General features: G+C 43.8%; 1 protein-coding gene across 1 annotated transcript in view; it reads right to left on the reverse strand.

Annotated features, from left to right (window-relative positions):
* Positions 1-18,903, reverse strand: part of LOC102053684 (tropomodulin-2) — a 36,430-nt gene extending 17,527 nt beyond the window's left edge. The window contains exons 1-3 of the mRNA XM_055717075.1: positions 18,747-18,903; positions 8,152-8,360; positions 6,263-6,419 (exon numbers count right to left, since the gene is read on the reverse strand). Of these exons, the coding sequence (XP_055573050.1) occupies positions 6,263-6,419; positions 8,152-8,277 (283 nt within the window). The 5' untranslated portion in view covers positions 8,278-8,360; positions 18,747-18,903. The remainder of the gene's footprint in view (positions 1-6,262; positions 6,420-8,151; positions 8,361-18,746) is intronic.
* Between the last annotated feature and the right edge of the window lie 5,628 nt (positions 18,904-24,531).

Consider the following 24,531-nt stretch of genomic DNA (forward strand, 5'->3'; position numbering starts at 1 on the left):
CCTGTGGTCCACAGCAGTCCTCTGGATTGCCACCTGGATTAATCTGCTTCACCAACAGAGCAGAGAGCTCTTGTGCCTGATGTGGAATGGCAGCAGAGGAGGAAGAGAGCCAAGCTGTGCCGCTGGGCTTCAGGTTCTCAGGGACATCACAGAAGGCTGAAACTTGGGCAGAGCCAGATGCCACACTAGGGATGTTCCCCTCTGGCCTGCTTTCTCCCATCCCGCATATCCTTCTTCTCTGTACCTTTCCTTGTTGTCCCCTGTGCCTTCCCTATCCCCTGGGTCTCATGGTTTTGCACATCTTTGAATCCTGACCTTTCCCAGCACTTCCTTTCCCTCTGCCCTCTCTTCCTTACCATTGCGCTCTTCTGCAGCTCCTTTCCCCATCTAGTCCTTCATCTTAAACATATTCACACAGCTCCTTGAAAGCCAGTCCCTCCACCTCTCTGCACGTGCCTCTCCGCTGGCTCTTTACTCATTTTTTCTCCTTTACGGTGCCCTTTCAAAGTGAGAGGAGCACTGTCAGAGCAGGAGAGAGCCCCCCGGCCCATGGCTGTGGTGGGACAGTGCCCATCAGACAAGCAGTTTCCAAGAGCATCCCGCACCCTCCATCCGGCCACGCAGGTCTCGCCGGGCCCTCCTAGGCTGTCCCACGTGCTGTCTGCACATGCAGGCAGAAGCTCTGAGGACATGACTAATACTCACTGCAGGGGAAATATTTGAGAACGCAACAACAAATGGGATGTGCAAGAAAGTCCAGTATTTTGAAGATGCCAAATTCAAGTGTATTTCCCGGGGGATTGCAAAAGGCATACATTTCAAGTCTGCTCTTCAAAGCATGGAGGCACTGCAGCTCATGAAAAAACAGCTGGAAAAATTTACTTGAGATGGCTGAAACAATATGTTTTCTCCTAATCTTGTTCTTGGAAACAGCAAAGTCCTTTTTGCTGACACTTTCCAAAAATTCACCCTGAGGCAGACTCGCAGCATGGGAAATTTCAGCTTGAACTGTGTGAGTTTGGCAAAGTCACGAGCAACTAAAGCAAGGTCTTACAAAAGCAAGCAGTGAAAGGCACTGGCCAGAGGCATTACTGTCAGCAGCTGCAGCACTTTCAATGCTTTAAGAGACAAACATCAGTTGTAAATTTCAGCCTTGAAGAACAGGAAGAAGGTGGCAAAAATGTAAATAAACCATTTCAGCATTGGGGGTGAAAAGACTGCCTTTGTCAATCCAAGAAAGATACCATGTCTCTAAACTAAACCCTAAATTTTTATCTAGAGTCTGTTAAGAGAAACTGGGATGGGAACTCATTAGCATCTACTCTAATACCTTGACCTTCTGAAAATGACTGTCATTATTACTAGTGCTGTGTATTGATACTCTGCTTGGCACAGCACAACATGCAAGATAGATGGTCTCTGCCAGAGCAACTGAAAACAGGGGTTTAGCCAAAAGTTCTCTGGTTTAATCATCCTTATTTTCTTCCTTTTCCCTTTTATCAGTTGGCTAAAAATTATAGCATTTAATCACATACAAACATGTTTCCTTTCCCTTTCCAGCCACAAATAATAATAGCCCAATCCACTGGAGTTTTTCCATGACTTTGATGAGAACTGGATCAGATCCAAAATGAAATGGTTTGGCAAGGAGTGGGAGACCTTGTAGAAAACAGGGATAGTGGTGAAGGGTTGAAACAGCAATCCTTATAGCAATTTAAAATGGCACAGCCAACTTTTCATATCTAATGATACTTCCCAACAACAGAACTTTTTTCAATTATGTTTCGTTAGAATCATGTCCTTAAGAGGACCACTGCAACAAAGCAGAAACAGAAATGCAGTTAATAGTTTATGTTTGGATTACAGTGGTGTTCAGATCTTAACTGAGATCAGATGCACACGCCGCATTCAGTAAGAGCAAACACGCAGCATTGACATTGCTCTGATATTTTGTGCCTGCACTGCCCCTTGCTTTCTCCACCTTTTCTTTTTATTCCTGGACCTTTCATGAACTTGAAAATGATACAGAAAAGGCTTCACAGTGATCAAAGTGTGCTAACCAGCTGTTATGTGTTAAATGCAGTGGGTTAGTCTGAGTAACTTCTGTAGTTCATCAGGTCCTATGTAAGGATTCCTAGAATATCCTAGGTAGGAACTAATCCAAAAATACATAAAATAAACACAAACTGGCCATCGCTACAGTTACCAGCCCTAACTCCCTATACCTCCATCACTCATTAACAAGGAACTCTCTGTGGAATGGCTGATTAATAGCCGTGCTGCACAACAGTCCTGAAAGCCACCAGATCGGATTGTTTGCACACAACTATGGCAGCAAACGCTCACCATGGGAACTTCCAAATGAAGTCCCCACCCCATACTTGTGTTAGGGAGGATGAGGGCTAAGGTGGTCCGAAAAAATTGCTTGGTGGCCAGTTTGGGTGTGTGCCTTTCAGGCTGTGACCATTCTGGCCCTGGTTCATCTCAAAACGGGTTTTCCTTGAAATTTGAGAGCTATCCCATACAGGCTTAAAACTTTCTCTTTGTACAGCAATTAACATAGTACGTTAACAAGCTGGAATACAGCAGAGGGCCAAAACCCTAATGCATGCCATACATTCGATTTTTTTTTTTTTTGGCAAAAAAAAGTTTCCAGCCTTTCCAAACCATGATTACAGTCAAAAACAAGGCAATTCCCTGCACAATCAGCCCCCCCTCTTGAGCTCATATTTAACACTTCCTGTGCTTTAACCACCCTGAATACCCCTGTCAGCTCTGGAATTTGTTTTGGCTTGTTTTCTAGCACAATCAAAACCTTATGGTCATGTTCAGCAGATAGAGACCAATGTCGGCAACTGAATTTTGTCTTTCAGCAGCTGCTTGGTATTGCCTTTTGGTCAAGAACTCTCTAATAAAACATTCACAACAAAAAAAAAGGAAGGCAGAGACAGTAGATTAAAAATAATGATTTATCACTGACTGTTCTGAAAGGAGGATATTTTAAATGCCACCCTCTTTTTGGCTCATCACTGAATTTTCAAGTCAGTATCAGCTTTGCATAATAAATGCAGGAACTGGTAGAAATGTCACTTAACGTTTGGTAGAAGCATCCCACTTCCTAAATTTGAAAAAACAGATACTTTCCCAGTGGCAGACAAACACCACAGTACAAAACACTGACAAAAGCTTAAACAGCACCTGACATATTCTAATCTTACTGATACACAAATATTCTCAGGTGGTAAATAGTGCCAAACGGTGCAGTGGCATCAACACCTCCCATTTGTAATTATACGCAACTGGATGCATTTTAGAGCTGCTCCAGAACTTAATTTTTACCTAGCAGAATTAGTGTAAAATTAATTTGGGGCTATTTGCAGTATGGCTACATTACATGTAAAGAAATCATTTAACAGGTATATATATAATATAATCATATAAATATTTATGAATTTGTAAATATAACTTAAGAGACCATCAACATGCAGGTAAGGAATAAGCTTTTTATCAAGAGATATCCTTCTTCAGTTGCTTTTGAGGGCACATTTTTAGAAACGTAAATTATTTATCCTGAACTAATTACTCAGTTTTGGAAGAATACTAATTATTTTTTAATTAAAGTGATTTTAAATCTAGCATGTAGTGTCACATCTTGGAAATGTCTTTGCAGGATTGCTTTGTGTCCTTGCACAGAAAATAACTTATAAATGCAAATCAAGTAATTAATATTTTAATACAGACGTTGTATTTTTTCAATTGAGAGTCTCAAAACAAGTAATGCTGCAGTTACAAGCATGGATTCTAAGATCCAGAGCCAGCCACACATGGCCTTTGTGCAATATCCATCACATTTTACCAGGTTCACCCAATTAGCAGGATTATCATACAATTCGTGGGAAGGTTTCAGTACATTTGGCAGATGGAGACTTCAGTCATGCTTTATAAGGCTCAGATTCTACACGAAGTCTTTGCAGTGCAGAGCAGGGGGGAAGGAGAATAAGAAAAGGAGGCAGTGAAGACCACAAGCCTGGTGGTCTTTCTGTAGGACACCTCCTGCCAAGCAAGCTGGGGGCAGCAGAAGAGATACTCAAGTACCAATATGGGATGTGCCAAGCTCAAAATAAGCAGATTCTTCCTCAAAGCCAGTTCCCTTAAAGCAGCAGGAAAACACCACTGAGCGGTCCATCCAGTTCTCAATTGACAAGGTACAGAACCTCACCAGATCTCAGACTAATTTAGTTATTTCTAATATTAATAAAGAAACAAAGGGTATTTTCATGGCATTTGGCCTTTGGTTTCAAAGCAAATTTAGTAGAGTTCTTTCTGTTTAGATTATAATTCTAAAATGACTGCAGAAATCACAGAATGTGGTTGTCTTCATCTGACTTAATCTCTTAAATACTAAGGATTTTGTCAATGTTGTACAAGGCACAGGAGAAATTAAGGGAATAACTTCCTTAGCCTAAATTGCTGTCATAACCTCATAATCGTGATAATTCCTAAAATTGTGATTTTGACGTAAATTATCACCATTGAATCAAAAGCCAAAATAAGAATAGCTTTAAATGCTAACATGGCTGAATCCACTCTGTGCTGAGCACAATGTGTAGTTACTTGTGTTTGTAAAGCAGTGGTATTTCCACACCAGAGACACCAGGAATTAAGAAGCAGCACTAATAAGCACTTTAAGGGAATCTGGAAGCAAATGTAGGAACAATATTGCTTCAGCCTCATCAAAAGCCAACTGAAATAGAACAAACAGGCCAGTATATACAATAGCACCGTCAGGGACAATACAGGCACCGGTTTTGTACAGATCAAGTGCCAGTCCTGTGGGTATATGGGATTCCACGCACCACCAGGGTTTTGTGTGCTTGTTTCAGGCGCGTTTGGAGATCTCAGGCACGACTACAGTGCAAAATGCAAAGTCTTAGCCCTAAGCCAGCAAGTATCAGTAAGATGAGACCTGGCTGAAGATGTTGGTATAAATATGCAGAGACCTGCAAGTGGTAACTTGTGCTGCTCTAACACAGCGGTGTGTAGGAGACTGGAAACAACTGGCCATAAGTCCATACTACAATAAACCATTTTCTTTTCTGCGTATGTACTTGATCACTCCGGCTACCAGCAGGATCACTGCAGTGTCACTGCATTTCAGTGGGTCAGAATCAACCCCGTGAACAGCAGTAGGCACAAGTTATGATGGAAGGAAAAGTAGGTTAAAGGATATGCTGCGTGATAAAATGACACATCAATCAGATCTAGCTGAAAAATGTCTCATTTGTCTAAAACCATTGTTTCAAAGACTGAGAGCACAATGTAATGATAGCAACAACTCTTGACCTGCAAATAACATTTTTTATCTTCGGTAATGATACATAAAGTAAAAAATACTGCCTTTGACTTTCTGGAAATATCTGCTTTCTCTTAAGCAGATCCCACTGAAATAACGGCAAATACATTAGATGGCCAGAAATGGACCCAGGCATAGTAAGTTCCTTCTTGAATGAAGGGGTAGCCCAAGGCAGGCATTTTAACCCACTTTACAGAAATGACAAAAAGGACATAATGGTGCTAAAGGAACATTGCTTAAAAGTATGACTGTTCCTGCCCTAAGGTTATCCTACCAATGTTTGAATGATTAGAATTAGGTTTTCCTGTTTTTCCCTTTTTTTCCTGTAGCTGTAGGAAAGGGGAAACAGAGAAACTGTCTGCATGAATAGCATTGCCAGATGTGTAGTAAACAAGTGGAAAAGTACTTATTTTTTGTAAGCATATTCCCTGAGCTATTACTTACAGCAATTGTAGGCAATACTTACTCAGAAAGGCATTTACACGTTTCCTCCTAAGCACCTCCCCCACTACAGTACCCCTGCACGGGCCTAATGCTGAACACGGGAATGGCCCCAGCGAGGTCAGCGAGGCCACCTTGTCCATGCTTGACTGCAAACGGAGGCGTTTGCTGGTCTGGGAGCTGCTGATGGAGCCCTTGCTGGGCTGGCGTTTGTGTGTTCCTCGTCACAAAGCCTGATTAAACCCGCCTTTGTAACTCCAGAGTAGCACGGCAGAGCACGACGTGGCAGGTAACAGCACCACTTCTTCCTCTGCTACCACCGCTCTGGATCTGACTCCTGAGCCTCACCCTGCACAGGAACAGCCTCCACCTCTTTGCCCCAGTGCATTGCACAAGCAGGCCAGGCAGCGCTGGACGCCTGTGCCCAAGCAGTCCATTACTCAGCACCGACACGAGGATGGATGGTACCTTTCTTTTCCCCTGTAAATGGCACAAAGTCTTCTCTGTCTTTGTGCTCAAGTGCTTGCTTCTCCAAGTATGAGAGCAGGCGCTCTCTGTCAAAAGGGCCCGTGGCAGGTTTAGTGGTCTGATCCTTTTGCCGAAATCCCGCGGGAAGCAAGGCATTCTGTGAAAGAGAGGCATGTAAAGGAGATGAGGCAATGTCATATAGCATTCCAAATTTCATTTCAATGCTGTTTTCTAAGTTAAATCATTCTTTGTGTGTTATTTCACATAATGCTCTTTGGTGAAAACAATAACACGCATTACCTAAATGTAACCATTAAAACCAGTGTATCTGTCAGGCTTCTGATTGTACCACCTATTAATATTTTTATTAACCATATTTACAATCACAGTACCAAAGGACTAAGCAAGATCAGAGCTCTTTGTGTTATCCTTATTATAACCAGAGTTTGCAGTCCAGGTAAATAGACTAAGATAAGTTTTCTATAAATTTTCTTCTCTTCATTTACTCTTCTCTCTCCTCATTTTTCTCTCTCTCATTTTTTCAGAAATTCCTTTCGTTCTAATGCAGCTGTCTCTTGGACTTCAGAAATGAATGCATGCACAGAAAGTAATTAGTGAATGATGTGGATTTCACCTATTTAGAGTATGCAGGAAGCAAGCAGATGAAACCCAACTTTAAATATGTAGCTGTGTGACCATGTGATTGCATCTGCATCCCCATAATACAGGAAAATGCCTAAGGCTCACACATTTCAGTCCAGAAAACCCCAGAAAGGAATACAGGTACATGGAATTTGTAGCATGTGTGCAGTAAAGCCAACATGTTGAAGATGCTCCAGAGTACTGCAGAAACACTTCATCACTGGCGACAACATGCACAGTAAATCTGATCCATGGCAAATATCTAGGGAATTCTGAGCACATCCAGTGAACTCAAGCCACTAGACATCTTACCTGGGAGTGCACAAGCATGTCCAGAGCGTTACAAATTTACTGCACATATGTAGCCTGACTACAAATGCACTATGGCCTGTTTTGTTTGTTGTGGGTTTTTTTTTTAATGTTTCGTGTCTCCATTGGAGAAGTGATAGTAGCGAGAGAAGTGGCAACATGGAGGGAGAGAACAGTAAAGCCCACCCTTAATTTCCAGGTAAATTTCTGCTATAGAACTAGAAGCTATATATCTATTGTGTTGTTTCGAATTGATTTTGTTTCCAGAGTGAATGGATTTTATCTGCCACTTTACTTGCCAGTTTTCAAATTCCTACATCAGTTTGGAAGGTTTTGGGGTAGGTACAGTCAGAATTCCCATCTAGTACACTTGTGACTAACCTCATTATTGTAGGACTAAGTGGTTCCCAAGGCAGAGATCTTTAAACTCTTTGTGAAAGTGTCTTCAAATACTCAAATCATCCTTGCTGTCTAGAAAATCACAGTTGTGTAGCTGAACCTTATTTTTCTTAATCATGCCTAAATATATTCTCTTCAGTTAAAAATATCTGCGAATGACATAGTCAATCCATTTCAGAAGTTCAAAAGATCCGATCTTCACAAACACACATTATGTTTGTTTGTTTATTGCTGGGCTCAGAAATAGCAGCCATAAAAAGCTTCTCATCATGCTGCAGTGTACAAACATGATTAAAGATTTAGATTGCACACAAGCTCACGACTAAATAGGCAAGGGATAGAGAAAGGGCACAGTGACTTGTACAACAGCAAGTAGCACATCACAGCAGGAATAAAATCAACATGTCCCTAGCCAAGCTGCTCATACTTTAGGGTACGTTGCCTCTGCTGGAACAGAATACAAATATAAAATGCTGCAGTATGTGACATTTACAATAGGCAGCTTTTGAACTATGATTCCCCTGGCCACCATCACTAACCTCAGGGTCAAGGTCATCGAGAACATGCTCTAGCTGTTTCAGTTCGTCCTCTGAGAGTTTGCTGAGTATTTCATCTTCGTTGATATTCTTATATTTCTCCAACTCTTTTCGGAAGGGCAGAGACATGGCTTTCGCTGCACGGCTAGATTGATGATGCTTGCCAAGATTTCAACCATCCAGGAGTACTGAGCTTCTTGCGACTTCACTCACTGTTAACAATAAAGCATTATGAGTATGTCTATTTAGCTGATGTAATCCTAATAAGCCCTAATAAGCCATGCCGAGAGTCACATTTACACTTTATTAGTGAAAACAAAGCAGCAAGATGTCCTGGCTCAGCAGAGGGGGTGCGGGAAGCGCTGGGGCTGCCTGTGCAGCAGTAGCCAAAGAGCAAGGAGGGCTGCAGTATGCTTGGGAACCTCATGAGCGCAGTGGCGAAGAGAAGCTTTGAGAGGTAGATAAGAAAAAAAACACTGGGAAGTTATCTTTTCCATAGAGATGAATCTGTTTTATTTAATTTACTTAGAAAAAAAGCAGTATCTGCTTGCTCTTTTTGCTAAAGGCAGAGGGAAGCGGCACAGTCACAGAAAGCAGTCCAACGCTGACAAACGAGAAGCAAATTGTTATCCTTTGAGGTGTTCTCTCCTATCCCAGCTTTGCCGGTGGCTGAAAGTTTACCCACATAATCTTGGCTGGCTTTTTGGTACATTCTGGTTACTGAAGCAACTTTAAAGTATGCTGGTCGGTAGTCTTATTTCAAAATGTTTGGCTACGAATGACAGCACATGATCAAAATAATCCTTGCAGTGAGGATATGCTACTTAGCTCAAAAGATCATCTGTAAATTAGTCTGCTGCATGGGGCACCTGCAGGTGTTCAAAACACAGTCATGAAAAAGATATGGACTTAGTATTTCACAAACCCCTGTTGGATGATCCCAACTGATCAGTAACAAGTGTCATCTGCATGGCCAAAATCATCAATGCCATACAATTTGTTATATGACAAAGTGCTATGAAGGTGGCGAGGTGCTGTCCCAGGCTGCCCAGAGCGGCTGTGGATGCCCCATCCCTGGCAGTGCCCAAGGCCAGGCTGGATGGGGCTGGGAGCAACCTGGGCTGGTGGGAGGGGTCCCTGCCCCTGGTGGGGGGTTGGAACTAGATGGTCTTTAAGGTCCCTTCCGACCCAACCCATTCTATGACTCTCTGTCTTCACTTGCTCTTTTTCTCCTGTCCAGAACCAATTCTAGAGCCAGAATGTGCCTCTAAATGAAAGGAGCGGAAAAGAATTATCTATGACCAGACACAGCATCACCTGGGGACTTTAACTGTGTTCCAGGCCGTCCCAAGTCTGCCCAGTTTCCCACATCAGCACCAGAGCTCTCCAAATCACACAGCTAGCCGTGCAGTTTTACAGCTAAGGTTTTGCATTCACAAATTTCAGTGTTATGGTTGATATGGAAAGCAGCCAGCTGGCACCTACATCTGGCTTATGTATCAAACCAAACTCCAATTTCCTTTGGCCAAATCTTTAATTGTCGTAAGTTAACAAAAGCCATGCAGGTTCTGTTGCTCTTCATAAGAGCTGGAAGCCTGATCTTTATTTTTATTCTATTCAAAATCCAAGTGAAAATGTTGCATTTCCTTAGAGTTTCACTATTAAAATACTAAATATCAAAACATATCTCAATTTTCTGTTTATTGAGAAAACTAGAAATCAGCAACCTATAGAAAGAGAAAATAATGATTAGTAGAATTAGAAATTTGAAAAATCTGGAGTTCTATGAATACTGCAAGGCATGGCAAGCCTTGACTTCAAACACTTAAACATTCTATTCTAAGAAAAAGCATTATTTCCCCTACATTTTCATTTTTTCCTTACTACTGCTCTACTTGTTGTCCCTGCTTTCATAGCCTAACATCGTTGTCAGGCTGTTCCAAACGTCATGGTAGAATTCAACTGTTCTTTAAATTGAAAATTTATTTTAGGAAGTTAGTCAGCATCTAATGTTTCACAAAGCTACAGCAGTTGTTAAAAAAATCTTATATTACCAAAATTCTATCATATGCAGTGAGTATGAGAGATATTTTTGCAAAAAAGAAGTCCAAAAGAGCTAACGTTTTTGTGTATTTGGTGCTTAAAGAGAACACTAGTTCTACATACACTTAACTGATACAGTTTGTTACCAAAACTACTTGTTAAATAATGAAAGCATACTATTTAAAAGCGGTAAGTGTATTTGTTTAGATTGTAAAAACAAATTCAGCTGCAGTACAACATTTCTGTGCTAAGGCATCAGATGCCTTCTCTAAGTTTCTTTGGATAAACTCATTAAAAAGTAACATTTCAGCTAGCAGCCATTAACTGGGCTGAAAAATTTCTTTGAGGGGATTAGACCTCTTTAAACTCTCTTTAACAGTTTAAATGATTATTTTATTAGAGTTTAATCGCATCCCTGGAAAAGACAGAAATGTAATCCCATGGTTAGGTTAATTAAATATTGTTGGAAAAGCAACTGCTAAGAGTATGTAACAGTGTCCCTGGCTGAGGTTGAGCACTCGCGCTGTGCAGGGGGCCTGGTCCCAGCACCCCTCCCCCCGCGGTACCCGCACAATTCCATCCAGGAGTGCAACTAAGGATTGTTCTACCGATATCAGCAAAACAATGGCTTCTGTGAAAAGGTTTGCGAAGTTGAATCCGGGTGCTAACGGGTAATTACTGCAGAGTATGGACTGTGTGTACCAGACATTTCTGATTTCTTTGTGAGTTACCCAAGTGCTTGGCCATAACAGGGAGATGTGCCAGGAGACACTTTGCAACAGGTGAGGGTTTTCAATGTTGTAACTGCTTCCTCTTACTTTTGGAAGGGAAGGCATTTGACCACGTGCAGCAGGGATACCCAAAAAGAAATATAAACCCAGATATTAAAGATGTATCAGTCTAACTTCCCTCATGGCATGAAGCACTACGTTGGATAACCCTTGTTAGATTAGTGTGCATGGAAGAGCTTAAAATCATGCTTTTCATGCATGCATACATTTGCAACAGAAACTCCTTTTATGTTTTCCCTTTCACAACTGAATCCTACGCTTTTGTGGCTCAACAAAAGCAGAAGACACTGCTTAGGGAACTTCTTTGTCTACAATCCCAGTAAGTAGTAAAGCTTTTCTGGAGCCTGCACCCCACTGTACAGCCTACTGAAAGCTCTGCTGAAACGCTTACCGTTCGTGTCATGCCTTTGTGCTCTCTACTGACCTTTCACCACAATCACACTGTTGGAAACCAAGGGAACGAGGTGAATCTAACAACTCAGCATCATTCAGTCTAGGAAGGAAATGCTGAAGTCTCGAGTTCACGTACTCTGGAAATTGCTGTCTAATGTGATGATTACGATCTCCACCTTCCTAATAGGATTTCATACTGTTAATTTTGTGTATGTAAACAGGACCATATGCTGTCTGTGCTGCTTCTTATTGTGGCTTGACTTTCTGGAGTGTGCACATACTGTTTACTTTTTGCAGATTATATCCACTGGGTTTTCTTTGTTATGATTACTCTATGAAAACTTTAATCCGTTAAAAAAGCAATCCTAACTAACCTCCCAACTACTGTTATTTTGAGCATACAATAGCAGATCAGATGTCACACAGTAGAAAGGAGATGTTCAATCTAATTGCAGAGGGGATATACTGTTGAATGGTCGCTGCATTAGGGACACTGAGGGAAGCAGAATGAGGGACCACGGGTTAAGACTACGGAGTTTCCCTTCAGACTTACTGGGAAGAGTGAACAAGGAGAGTAAGGAATGGAGTGGCACAAGTCCCCTTTCCCCACCCCCCCACCCCCCGTTCAGTTTCAATAAGGAGCACTACAGTTTCCCATGGGCTCAAATACCCACCGTTAAACAGCACAGCATGCTGCTGGATGCCCAGCACGTGAAATCTATGCTGATTCAGGGTAGTACACAACTCTAAGAGGTAGCATTTCTGCTGACCACGTGCTACTTTTAAATCTTTGTAGAGCGCAGATGTTTCTTGGTGAGCTTCAAAGACTCCATTGCTATATTTTTATCTTTGATTCCTTCTAAAGAAAGAAATGCATACTTCTGTTTTATTTGGGGCAGCTTTTTCAGCCATGCCTGTCAACACCAGAATTCAAAATAATGTTTTCAAAGACAAAAAGAGTGTCGTTAGTCAGCCTGCATAACAACATTATTGCTCTATGTAGTCAACACCTGCTGTGACAAAACTCCTCTACACTTTGCTGTGTTCTGTAGGTACTTTTTGGGTATAATCCTTATACACTGAAAGGGCTTTCTTTCTAGGGTAGCTAAGCTGTAGTTTCTGCTGATACCATAATACTGTCATAATGCTCTACCACTGACACCGATAGTTCTTTCGAGAGGGAATCAGTCCTCTGCTGAATTAAAGTTAGATGTCAGAGAGGTCCCACTCACATTGCTTGGATCCCTTGAGATGAGTTGGAACCTTAGAACTATAGTTAGAACTATAGAACCTTCTATTGACCAGCAGCTACAATGGCACATCAGGTCACTCAAGCTGTCTAAAACACAGGCTACATACCTAGAAAAACATACTGTCTCTGGGATCCTGTAGAGATGAGAACACCATGATACAAACAATGGGAATTTCTAGCTTTTGATAGTGTGTACAAGTGAAGAATGAAGCTGCATGGCAATGTGCATTTATTATTATTATATATGAAAAGAGATGGGCTGAATGGGAAAAAAACCCCAACAGTTATTTTCATTTATATAGGAAAAAAGAATGTTCTTATAATCATATTTGAGAAATTGTTCTCACTTTTCCAAATCATGGCAACTGGTGTTTAGAAAGGAATTCTTGATGTATGATCTGTTTTAAACTATCTCTGTATCCACAGTGCTGGATATTTGTGCTTTGAAAAATAGTTGTGAAACTGATCGGTAAATGTGGAAACATTCTTCCCTTTCTCTAAATAGTCTTAAGTAGCTAAGCATGAAAATAAGAAACAGGTGGAATAAATCTCAAGTTAAAATGATACTGGACCAAATAAATAGGATTGGGGCCATTATGATTAAGAGCAGCGTTTGTGCAACACTGGCAGCTGCTCAGTTGAAGGAGGTGCTTGTTCTGCACCATCCAGACAGTGGAGTGCTCCCACCTACGCTTAATTCAGCGCCACACAGGGGACCGCTCTGCTGTCCAGGAACTGCTCTGAAAAATAAGGCTGTGCTATTGAAAGCCCAAACTTAAAAATAATTAAATAAAAATTTTAAAAATTGATAAATACTCAATTATTGAACATATAAATAAGGTTCCTTTTTTATTTTTATACTTAAAAAACAAGACTAATATGTACTTTCTAAGCACAAACATATAGGAGATGTATACTCAGAGTTCCCATTTTGTGGTGCAAAATTTCTTCTTTGTTTTGAACTAGGAGGTTCAGAAATCTCAGAAAAGATAGAAAGGAAGTGTTAGGGCCAGCACAGCACAGAAGTATGATAGGAACATACAGTGAAGTATTATGAAACTGGGGGTTTTTGTGTATGATGAAAATGGTATTAGCTACAGGTGCTGTTGTAGATCGAGACAGTAGACACATGAAGGAAACTTGCATAGGTAAAAAATGGAAGGGAGCTCAGTAGGAAAGGATTTGGTCTTCTAGAATCCCTCAACTTTTCCACCCGTTTCCCAAAAAAGCCTTCTGAAGAACTCACGACATAAGGAGCACTGAACTGTTCCTTGTCTAACCCTTTCCATCCAGGGCACAGCATGATCAGGTGGATCAAAGCGAATAACCTGTTTCAGGATTTGTAGAACTGGGTCCCTCGCGAGGGTGTCTCTGGGGCTGGCGGGGGAGCACATCCAGCTGCACATGGCACTGAGCTCAGGACTAGCTCTCAGCAAGTCACAACGTGACCAAACCTCTTCTATTCCAGCCCAGTTTGCCATCTTTTGCCATATTGTAGCAAAGAATCCCTAAAAATCCCTGTATATTTAAAACGCTTTTTTTCTCCAGGGCTAACACAGGGTTATTTCACATTCTGTTCCTAGCAACTGGCGTAGTACTGTATAGAGACTGGTAAATAATTAACAATTACGTTGTCCTAATATTCGACTAGGCCTGCACGTTTAGGATAATCATTCAGTGATCAGAAACTCCACTTCATAATTGGATGAGCCTTTCCAAACCCCGGTAACGCTTATGCCACTCCGCAGTTTGCATTACAGTTGGCTTCTCTTCTAAGGGACTGACAACTCCTATGCAAATGAAGTGTGAGGCATCAATTCACTTTAATGGGAGTTCAGTCATGCCTTTTATAAGAAAACCATCATGTATGTTGCAAAATTATCCATTGTACTGTTATTTATAGAAGATATAAAGGGATGTATTCCCTTTGATTCAGATAACATGAAGGGTTTTTCACTGGCAATTAAAGAAAGATGACATATTAATGCTTCTCCCACTGATGCAGAATAAAGCTATATAGTAACTAATTTCAGATTATTTCTAAAATAATATCAGTGGTGTTATTCATAACCATTCAAAACAGGAAACTAAGTCCTGTGAAGGAAGTATATTTCTTTACAATGCCTGATGAATTTATAACCTGCTTCTCTGGGTATTGTCATATTTTTAAATCATAGCCACTAGAATTTTTTCCACACAAAAACTGACTAGTTATACAGTGACCATATGATGATTTAGGCCAGTCTTACATGAAAAAAACACCTTTAAATCACTCAATTCCTACCTACAGGAAGAGGATGACAGAAGAAACTTAAGTGTTAGAGATAATACTGGGATTGTGTACAGTGCTCTGGCACTCCAGTGATGCGTCAAGTATGGGAAACAGAAAAGCCCAGAGAGACCTGTCAGTCTGTTGTGTCCCCTGCAGGGAGAGAGTCCCCCTTGCTTTTAGAGGGGTAAAGTTCAGTTCTAAAATAATGAAGCAACTATCTGCTATTGTGCTCATTGCAACTGGTAACTTTAGAACTGGAAGGTAGGTTTCTTCCATCTTTAGAACTTAAGTTGATTATTTGAAAATCCATGCAAGGTTAATTACCTTTTCTAAAATAAAACCGTAACATAGTTACTGTCTGAAACTGAAGGCAGTTTGAAGTGCTAGGCTGAAAATCCTGGGGAGCAAAGTCTTTTTATACAGACAAAATGGACTATGAAATGGCAGTTTAACCCACAATTTGTCACCTGTAAGCTTCAGCTCCAACGTGAACAGAAACACCCTGTGCCAAGCTGTACTGGTGGTGGTTGACTGACGGTTCCTCGGACAAGACTTAACATCACAACCAACTAAGACTATCAGTGATGATATTGATCAGTTATAAGTGACAGTAGGAGTGCCCATCTGATAGCAACTGGAAGAAAACAGCCTCATTATTTTCTGTGAGGCACCAACGATATTTTGGCCTCTTTGGATAACTACCAGACCCTGCAGGTTTGATTCTGCTGCAGACAGGTGTTGGTTTACCGTGGAACAAGAGGTTGTACCTCCCCTGGCCAGCAGCACCCTGGGACATACATGCTCCCAGTCCTGTGACACAGCAGCCCATGGCTCTGTGGCCCCTAGATGAACACGGATTAATCGGTTCCTGCACCATGCACATTACAGTAATAGCTGTGATGTTTACCCGATGGTGTCTTCACCCAGTTCAGTGCCCCAGATTTTCCGTTGTGTAAAGAATTGTACTTCATGTCATCAGCACGCCTACCATGAGTGCAAAGCAAAGCACACGCTGGGGTATGAATTATCTGCAGCTTTGTAAAAAGGCATCCTCAGGAAACCAAAGGCCGGGTTCTGGCACCCTCACTGATGGATCATGTTTACATGGAGCCAACTGTTGTGGTACTTTAAACACCATCAGCCACATGAGAGCTTCTCCACTTCACTGTTCTATTGGAGGAAAGAAACACCTTGTTCGAGGTCAAACAGAAAGTCTGTGGCAAGACAAGGAGTTGAACCATCTTCCAAATATCAAGCATTGGTCAGCTTTTCTTTTGGCTGTGGGTCCCTGCTTCCATGGCCTGTCTTGTTCATTTAAGTTGATCTTTTAAATGAACAATATACACCAAGTGAAAACACAGCAGAGATGGAACCACAGGCTGGGTTATGAGCATACACTACCGACTGCAGGACTAGACCCTTAATAATGGTCACTGTTAGGTAACTTCGAAAAAAATCTCTTTTTGCATCTTTTCTGAGCTGTTTTGTCTCCTTCCGATGTACAGAGCCAGCGTAACTACCTACGTTTTTTGCATTTTAGCTGTAAACCAAAGCCAGAAACCATCTGTGATGTGCACATCCTGATAGCTGAAACAATAAACAGGAGAAAGAATTGTACCGGGAAATAGACTTTTTATTTACACAACAAAAGAGATCAGACCAGCCCTGGAAAAGACAACACTAGTGTTTGTTTTTCACATGTGGGAAGCATCAACAGGAAAAAAGGACACTGGGTTCCACCTGTGCTGCCAACAGATAGGGAATGGTGTGCCACCTTTTTGTCACTGCTCTTCTCAGGTTTCCCTATTTTAGACTAGCAGCTGGACCTGCAGGCCCAGCTGTTCCTTGAAATAATCCTGATAAAGAAGGATTTAAAAAACAAGTTTACAGATTTCTGTGGCACCAAATAATGATGACCAAACTCCACCATTAAACAGAAACACTGCTACACTTGTGTGCTGTGGTCAGTAAACAGAACTTACACGTTTACCCTGCTATTAACCTACCATGTGCAAATGCACGTGGCTACAGGATCCTGTCTGGTGCCTCTCAATGCAAAACCCTGCACAGCTACCAACGCCTCGGTCAAAAGGATACTCAGTCATAGGAAGACATCAAACTATGAGAGTCAATAACTTAGGAATGCTACAAAAAAACCCTAGAGCAGATTAATAACAGCAAAAATGCATCAGCATTGCTTGCCAGAAGTTGTAAAATACTGGAAATAATAATGATTTGGGGAAGGAAGAAAAGTTATGCAATAAAGCGCACCATTTCAAACAAAATTATTTAGATTGTCAAGATGAGAGAGGCTAAGTTCAGACAAATCCAACCAAGCTAGATGAATGGGAGAAAAGATGCCTAAAGAATTTAAGTCGGCAAAGTCACTAAAATGATTCAAATAACCTTCACATTCTACATAGAGCTAAAAATTTATATACATATATATATATATAGTGGAAGCCAGTTAAGAACTGCATGGCATACAGCACTACAGCAAAGGCAGACAGTCTATTAGATAGCGAATGGGCGCAGAATACCACGGAAAAGATCGTAATATCGTTAGTATAATTGCGCGAGACACCTCCATACACCCCTGAGTTTGGGTTGATTTTTCTAGTAATGGCATCCCTTGCAAGGCACTGGAGGATGCAATGCCTGCAGTACTAGGCCAGTTGGTCCCAGGTGTTTCTTTCCCATTACATGTTCCTGCCTCCAAAAGTATAGGGCAGAACAGAGGAAGTTCAAGGACAATTTCTGAGAATAACCAGTTAAAGAAAAGCTTTTTGATAAAGTTTTCAAATGATAAGTTTTCAAAAGATCTACACAGTGTATCATACATGGTATAAAAATATTATTACTTCTTCCACTTATTTTTAAATTGATATTTGATATTGATGCATTTCTGATTTTTTTTCATCATTAATGATTTACAATGGTTTTTTCGTAAGTTTATGTTTCTCCTAAGCTCAGGGTGGTCACACAAATCAAACCAGTTTTCGTTTATTTTTCAGTGTTACAGTCCTCAGATTTCTCTACATGTTTCCCACTGATCAGCTGTGGATTTTTACTCTGGCAAAAGAAACTCCCCCCAGGCTTCCATCAAAGCAAACCCCCTTGAATTAGCAGAGGGCCACCCTGATAATGCTGCAGTCAGATGACAAAATAGAGCATGTGTGCTATCTAATGCCAATGTGCAGGTTTTGAGGACACGTTTTGCTCATCAGGAGCTTGGAAATATCCCTGAATGTTACCAAATCCACATCCTGATCCCGAACCTGTCACTGGTACGTTTATCCCGACCCTCTCCGGGTAACCACCCGCCATCGGTCCTGCTGTATTTCTGACACACAAAAGGCACCAGGTCTCCGAGGAGAGACAGCTCATCTTCATCGCAAAAATACCTTCTTTCCGTATTTTATTCCGCTGCTGCATCTAATCTTTGTCGTTTATCGCCTGCCATAAAGGACGCGAGCACCTCGCGATAAACACGCGCGTCCCCCTGAACAGGCGCTACTTAAAACCAGAAGGCGAAAGGGGAAGGGCGCTCCGCACCCTGCGGGAGCCTCGGGCACCGCGGGCCGCCGGGGCGAGCCCCGCCGGGTCCTGCCCGCCGCGGACCGGCTCCAGCGGCCGCCGGGGTGGGGCCGGAGCCCCGCGCCCCCCGCCGGGGATGCTCCGCGCCGGGGATGCTCCGCCGCCGCCGCACCTCCGCGCCCCCCGCCCCGCTCCGCACCGCACCGCAGTGCGCGGCGCCCCGCGGAGCCGCCGCCCCGGGCCCGCGGGCGATGCCCCGGCGGCCCGCCCGGCCCCAGTCCCCGCCCCGGCCCCGGCCCCGGCGCCTTACCCCGCTGTGGGGCCGGCCCTCGCCGCCCGCCGCCTGCGCGCCCCTCCGCGCCCGAGCCCAGCGCCGCCCGCCGCCTGCGCGCCCCTCCGCGCCCCGAGCCCAGCGCCGGCGGCGGCAGGTGGGTGCCCGGCGCGGCGGCTGCGCACCGCGGCCCCTGCCCTGCCGGGCACGCTGGGACTCGTAGTCCGGCGGCCGGCAGCAGCCGCCGCGGGGTCCGCGAGTGGCGGCACCGGCAGCCCCAGCCACCCCCCCCAGCAGCAGCAGCACCAGCAGCAGCAGCACCAGCAGCAGCAGCACCAGCAGCAGCAGCAGCACGCCCGCCCTCCCCTGGCCGGGCCACCCCCGTGCTCCCCCTTTCCCCCCTCACCTCTTTCCATCGCTTTCTGCCTCACCTGCAGGCGAGGTGGCCCCTCAGCCATGTGCAGAGCAGGTGGATCCCCCCCCCCCGCCTGACTCGGCAAGCCATGGTTTCAGCCTTACCCCTGCCCCGTGTGCCCCCCTGGGTGGGAGCCTGCAAACAGGCTGCCTGCAGCTTGCCTGCTCTGCCCGCCGCCGCCGTCGCCCCTGCCCCGTGCACGGCCCTGGGCGCTCACCCACGCACTTGCCACGCGTGGGCTGATGGCCTCAGCAGGTGTGCTGGGCGCTTCTGGGCACACGTGGAGGCGGCCAGCCCTACGGACAAGGTTTGCTCCTCTCACACCCTCTGCAAACGGACCCGGCCAAACAGGTCCTGCGGCAGGAGCCCCAGGGCCCTCGCCCTGCACCCAGATGTGCCGCTCCAGGGAGCCAGCTCTGGGGCGGAGGGAGCTGACCGCCGAGACTGTTTTGCTGTTCTTCCGCTCTTCTCTTAATTCATTTCAACAATTCAATTTATACTTGTGCTTTTATTCTATACGAAAGTTAACTGTTAGCTGAAATTTTATATAATAGGTAATACAATTGGAATGTAGCCCCTGTAATCAAGTATGTCCAGAATTTAATTTACCCGATTGCCTTCACTGGGTACTGTGTTTTAGCTGAACCCAGGCCCTTGGTTCTAAGCACCAAACGATGAGTCACTAGCAGCAGAAGAGCTATTCCCGTGATTAAAATGTCTTTAAGTTTCATGATGTGTTGGCAGGAAAACAAGACATTGCCTTGTTAAGAAGCAGATGCCACACCACAGATGAATTTTCTTATGGAAAAAGAAGCACAACTAGGATAAACAACGCCTTCGGCTTCACTCCATACCCTGCCACACACCTCGGGCACCTGTAGCAAGACCTATGGCAGAAAACTCAGACTAGTGTCAGGGACTGAAGGGTCACCTTGGGCATTTTGCCACCGCTGCTCAGGAAAACACCTGTATCCACAACAATGTGCAGAGTGCACAAAGATGCTCCAAAGCTGCAATTCTCCGCTTGCAGCCTCCTTGCCCCAAACTTCTTATGAAATGGGATATTCAGCCACAAGTTAACAAAGCTTTTGCTAAACGTCCAAAATGTTATTACATTAGCAGAAATGAAAAAGAAACAGATCCATTTATTCCACAGTCTTCTCTCTCTCTCTCTCTCTGTGTCTTGCAGCATTCCAAGAATACAGAGTTTGCATCCATGGTTTTGCTTGTTCAGTACCAGAAGTGTCAGGGAAGCTGGATCGAATTGCTTTGAGATCTGCTGCTCTGTAACCGGGTGGCTCAGGCTGAAGGTGATTCTGTTGGTTCGGTGTTGGGGTGGAAGCTTCCACTGCAAACAGGCCTCATTCAGACATGAGGCAGAGAAATGTGGATTTAATTCTTAACACGGATTAAACCCTCTTTTGGGGTTTAATCTTGGTCTGTAGAATCGGGGCTTGAATTACTCATAATTATACAAATACTGAGAGGGAAATGTGTGTGACCATCAAAGAGTGGAAGTTAACTTTGGAGTGTTTGCTTTTCGATAAACTTGTGCAAAATTTTCACTCAGATTTTCCTGTCACGCCTTAGAAATACATTTGTTAAGTTGAAAGTCTTTCTCAGTCGATACAAAGGGAAGAACTCTTCCCACTGACTTTTCTGTTTGCAGTTGCCGTGTATCTGCTGACAAATTCACTTCTCATTAGTTTGTGTTAGAAAAGTAACAACTTAAGACCTCTGCCAGGAGCACAGAGTTTGGCTGGAGTCAAGGTTTTTCTTTTCTTTGGCTGTGGTTTCATGTTTCTTTCTTCCTTTTACCTCATGCATAGTATTTGCAACCAAAAAATTAGAAATGTGATCAGTCTTCCTGCATTCGTGAGACATACAGACAAAAACATACGTGGAAAATGTGTTAAATGCAGATGTACACAACAGTATACTTAAAAGTATAGGGATAACATTCTCCTTAAAATCACAGCATACAAAGTAAACCATATCACAATTCAGTCTCATATACAGGGTGGGTGTTTTAAATAATTTGTCATTCTTCCCAGGCCACAAACTAAAAAGACAGAAGTGTTCAATACAATTCACAAATCTGAGCTACACCCCACATACAGGCTACACTACATCCCATGTATGGGCTATACCTGCTATGATACATTTACACCAAATGACTGTGGGCACCTGGGCTGACCATATTTCCCATGTGTGGGACTTCACAGACCAGCACGCTGAGAGGACATCTAAAACTGCAGGGCAGGGCTCCCACACAGTCCTTTTTCCCCCGGTAGGAATCTTTGCTTAACATTTTGCCCACCTAGGCTTTTAGTGCATTTATGTACTTGACTTGTTGAAAGCGCAGTGGCAGAGTTAACACCCAAAGGATACAACAGCTGTGGGGACAAGTACTCCAGAAAAAAGCTCCTCCTGGAAAAGCCTTCAAGAGCTGGCGGTCCTCTGGACCCCAAAACATCTTTCCTGGCTCTGCCTTCCCTTTGAGCACTGACACTTCGGTTCGGAGCTGCTGCATGGTGAATGCAGCGTAGAGGTCCAGCATTTTTCCAATGCTGCCTAAACTGAGCTGGGGCACCCAAAAGCAAGTTTTATTTCACTGAACTATTTGTAGCCAAAATGCGGTCCGTTGTTTTAAAATGTTTGTCACATTTTTTCAATACAAAAAGCAGAGGGGCTGTTGTGATCTTTTCATCTGTTTTCCTTATAACACAGCTTGTAAGACTTTGCTTAATTAATTCCTGCTTGAGCTGGAGCTTGTCTTCTAGACAAGCATCTGGACTTGATTACTGTGTTGTGCATGTTTTGATCTCTTCCCTAAAAACCAGCTGTTGATCAAATTCAGTGACCTGTATGTGAAAAACCTTGGTTCAATGCCTGATCAGCAAATCTCGGACCTAGGGTAGAGATAAAATTTGGCTCTTGCTCACGTGTAAAAATGACTGACTTGCGGTGACACTGCTGAAACGGCTTTGAAAGAGAACTCAAGTACGTAGCCAGCCCTAATTCGTAAGAGCCTGGTGATTCAGCCCTTAAAATGCTGGCCAGCAGCATCTCAAGTGGTCAAACCCCCATCTATATTTAGGCAGGAATTTTTTAATTGCATTGGCTTGACAAATAATAGAATTTTCTTGGACTGTTTTATAAGGCAGAGTACAGCAATACATTAAATAACACTAAAGTCAAGTCATCTGTTATTTCACCCAAACTTGATTTCTGTGAACCCTTCTATATCCATAGTACTCTAAATCCCAATAAAATACGTTTAGATTTGGTCACTGCACTTGCCGTAGTAGTAACAGCAATAATAAATACCTCATCTGTACCAATTAATTTGCAGCAGTAGATCTCAAATTGAATCACCATCTCCATTGCGCAGGTGTGGGAAGCGAGGCACAGACCAGATGGTTATTTTAAGCCCAGGGCCACTCAGTGGGTATGCCATCAGGGATGGGAACACGGGACTCCGGAAGGCTGAAAGGTGGAAGGAATCACCCCAGGACATAAGATGACCACTGCTGACCCTGGGACTGGCCCTGGCAGCTCAGCATCCTCTGTGCCCCATTTGGGAGAGCTACACAGCACCGCTCCGCTCCAGGCAGCACGTCCAAAAGTGTGCCTCGGGTTGGCTTGCACTTCCCCGCAGCCAGCCACATGTTCTGCTCCATCCACACAGTTACTCTGCCACCCGCCCCAGCTCTGCCGCCTGTGCTGGCAGGAGAAGGAGGAGGCTCTGGAGGTCCAGACCAACTGCCCACTTCCTTTAAACTGTCCTGTTTAAAGTGGTTTGCTCCTCAGAGCAGGAGTTAACGGGTACTGTCCTCTCTTTAAAGGGTCTGCTAATGGTAAAGATTTTCTGCTCCATCTTTTTCTCTCCAAACGGATCTGCAGGACACCTTGTTCAGCGGTGGATTTTCTTGGATTTTCTTGGATTTTCTTCCTTACCTAAAGAGCCTGAGGCCCTCGGTCAGACAAGGGGCCTCTGCAGCTGACCAGTATGCACTGGGGATGTTTCTCTTAGCACGTTTCTCTTATACAGCCAATTCACAGTGAACTCAATCATTCTGGATATGTCTAAACTGTCTTAATGGTGCACCCAACAAACAAAGCCCCGTGCAGCGTGGTTGCAGGTGCTGGGCAGGGAGCACATCAGGGAGCATGTGGGCTCCTGCAGGTAGGGCTGGGAATGCTGCAGGTCTGACAGTCGGTGCTTGAGCTTGTCTCCAGACACGCCTCGGCAGGCTGGCCCCGGGGCTGGCTGCAAGGCAGCCATCTGCACGGGGAGGAAAAAATTCCAAAACGCATGTAGGTAGCTACCCCTGTGGCCTCCTACCAAAGGCTGTGTAAGCCAGCCCGCTCATGGGAATGTGCTCCTCTTAACCCTTCATGTCAGAGCACAAAATCCTCAAAGCATGAGGGCTGTGTCTCAAGAGAGACTCAAGGACTAAACCATGGCCTTCTTTGCTGCCACTGGAAGGAATATGATTTCCTCGCTCATGATTTGTTTCAATCTGAGATTGGCCGCTCTCATTGTATAGGATTACATAGGATAGAGGATCTAGGCATCACTTTTTATTATCAACTAGTTGACTGACAATATCTTTCCTGTCTATATCCTGAGTGAATTCCCCAGCCAGGAAGATATTTCTGTCTCAAACCATATACACTGAACCCATGTTCTCCATTTGTACATCAGCATTGTGGAAAGTAGATATATTACAATTTAATCAGTTTAGGATTATGTCTGAGGCTTTGGATGTTCCTTCCCTGCCATGCGCAGCAGAGCTCAGTGAACGGCAGCAAGGATGCCTCATGCTGTATCTGCTCTTGCTTTGCATGTGCATCCTTTCAGCACTCGTGGCAGTTCCGCTGCTGTCCAAGTTTCCTATGTCCTTTGAGGTTTCATATTTGCAATACTTCCCTCGCCCATGTATGATTGTCATAAATTATATCACAGCCTTTGAAAAAGAAATCCCTCTACTAATCCTTTTGAGAACATTATGTTTGCCCTCTGATAGATGCATTGGTCTGTCAGCTCGGAAAATGCCAGCCTTCTAATGACTGGAGGATTATGAATCTATTGCTGAGCATTTGCAGAAGTGCTCTTGTGGTTATAAAAGCATCTCTTCATTCACCCGCGGGCTCGGTGCCAGAAAGCCTCAGCATGGCTTTGTGGGTCTCTTGCCTCCAGCACCGAACAAGTGAGACTCTCACACGAAAGCCCAGCTCCATCCCCTGCTGACCACTCGCAGCCTCCTCGGCACGCACTGGGAGTTTCTTCCTTTGCAGCGGAGCGTGCCTAGATGGTTCAGCCCAACACATGGGACTGCACAGTTCTGAAGTTAATATCATTTGTCAAATGGATTTCTGTTCCTATTAATAATAGTAAGAGCC

This window comes from Falco cherrug, chromosome 7 (assembly GCF_023634085.1).
Source record: "Falco cherrug isolate bFalChe1 chromosome 7, bFalChe1.pri, whole genome shotgun sequence".
NCBI classification, from domain to species: domain Eukaryota; kingdom Metazoa; phylum Chordata; class Aves; order Falconiformes; family Falconidae; genus Falco; species Falco cherrug.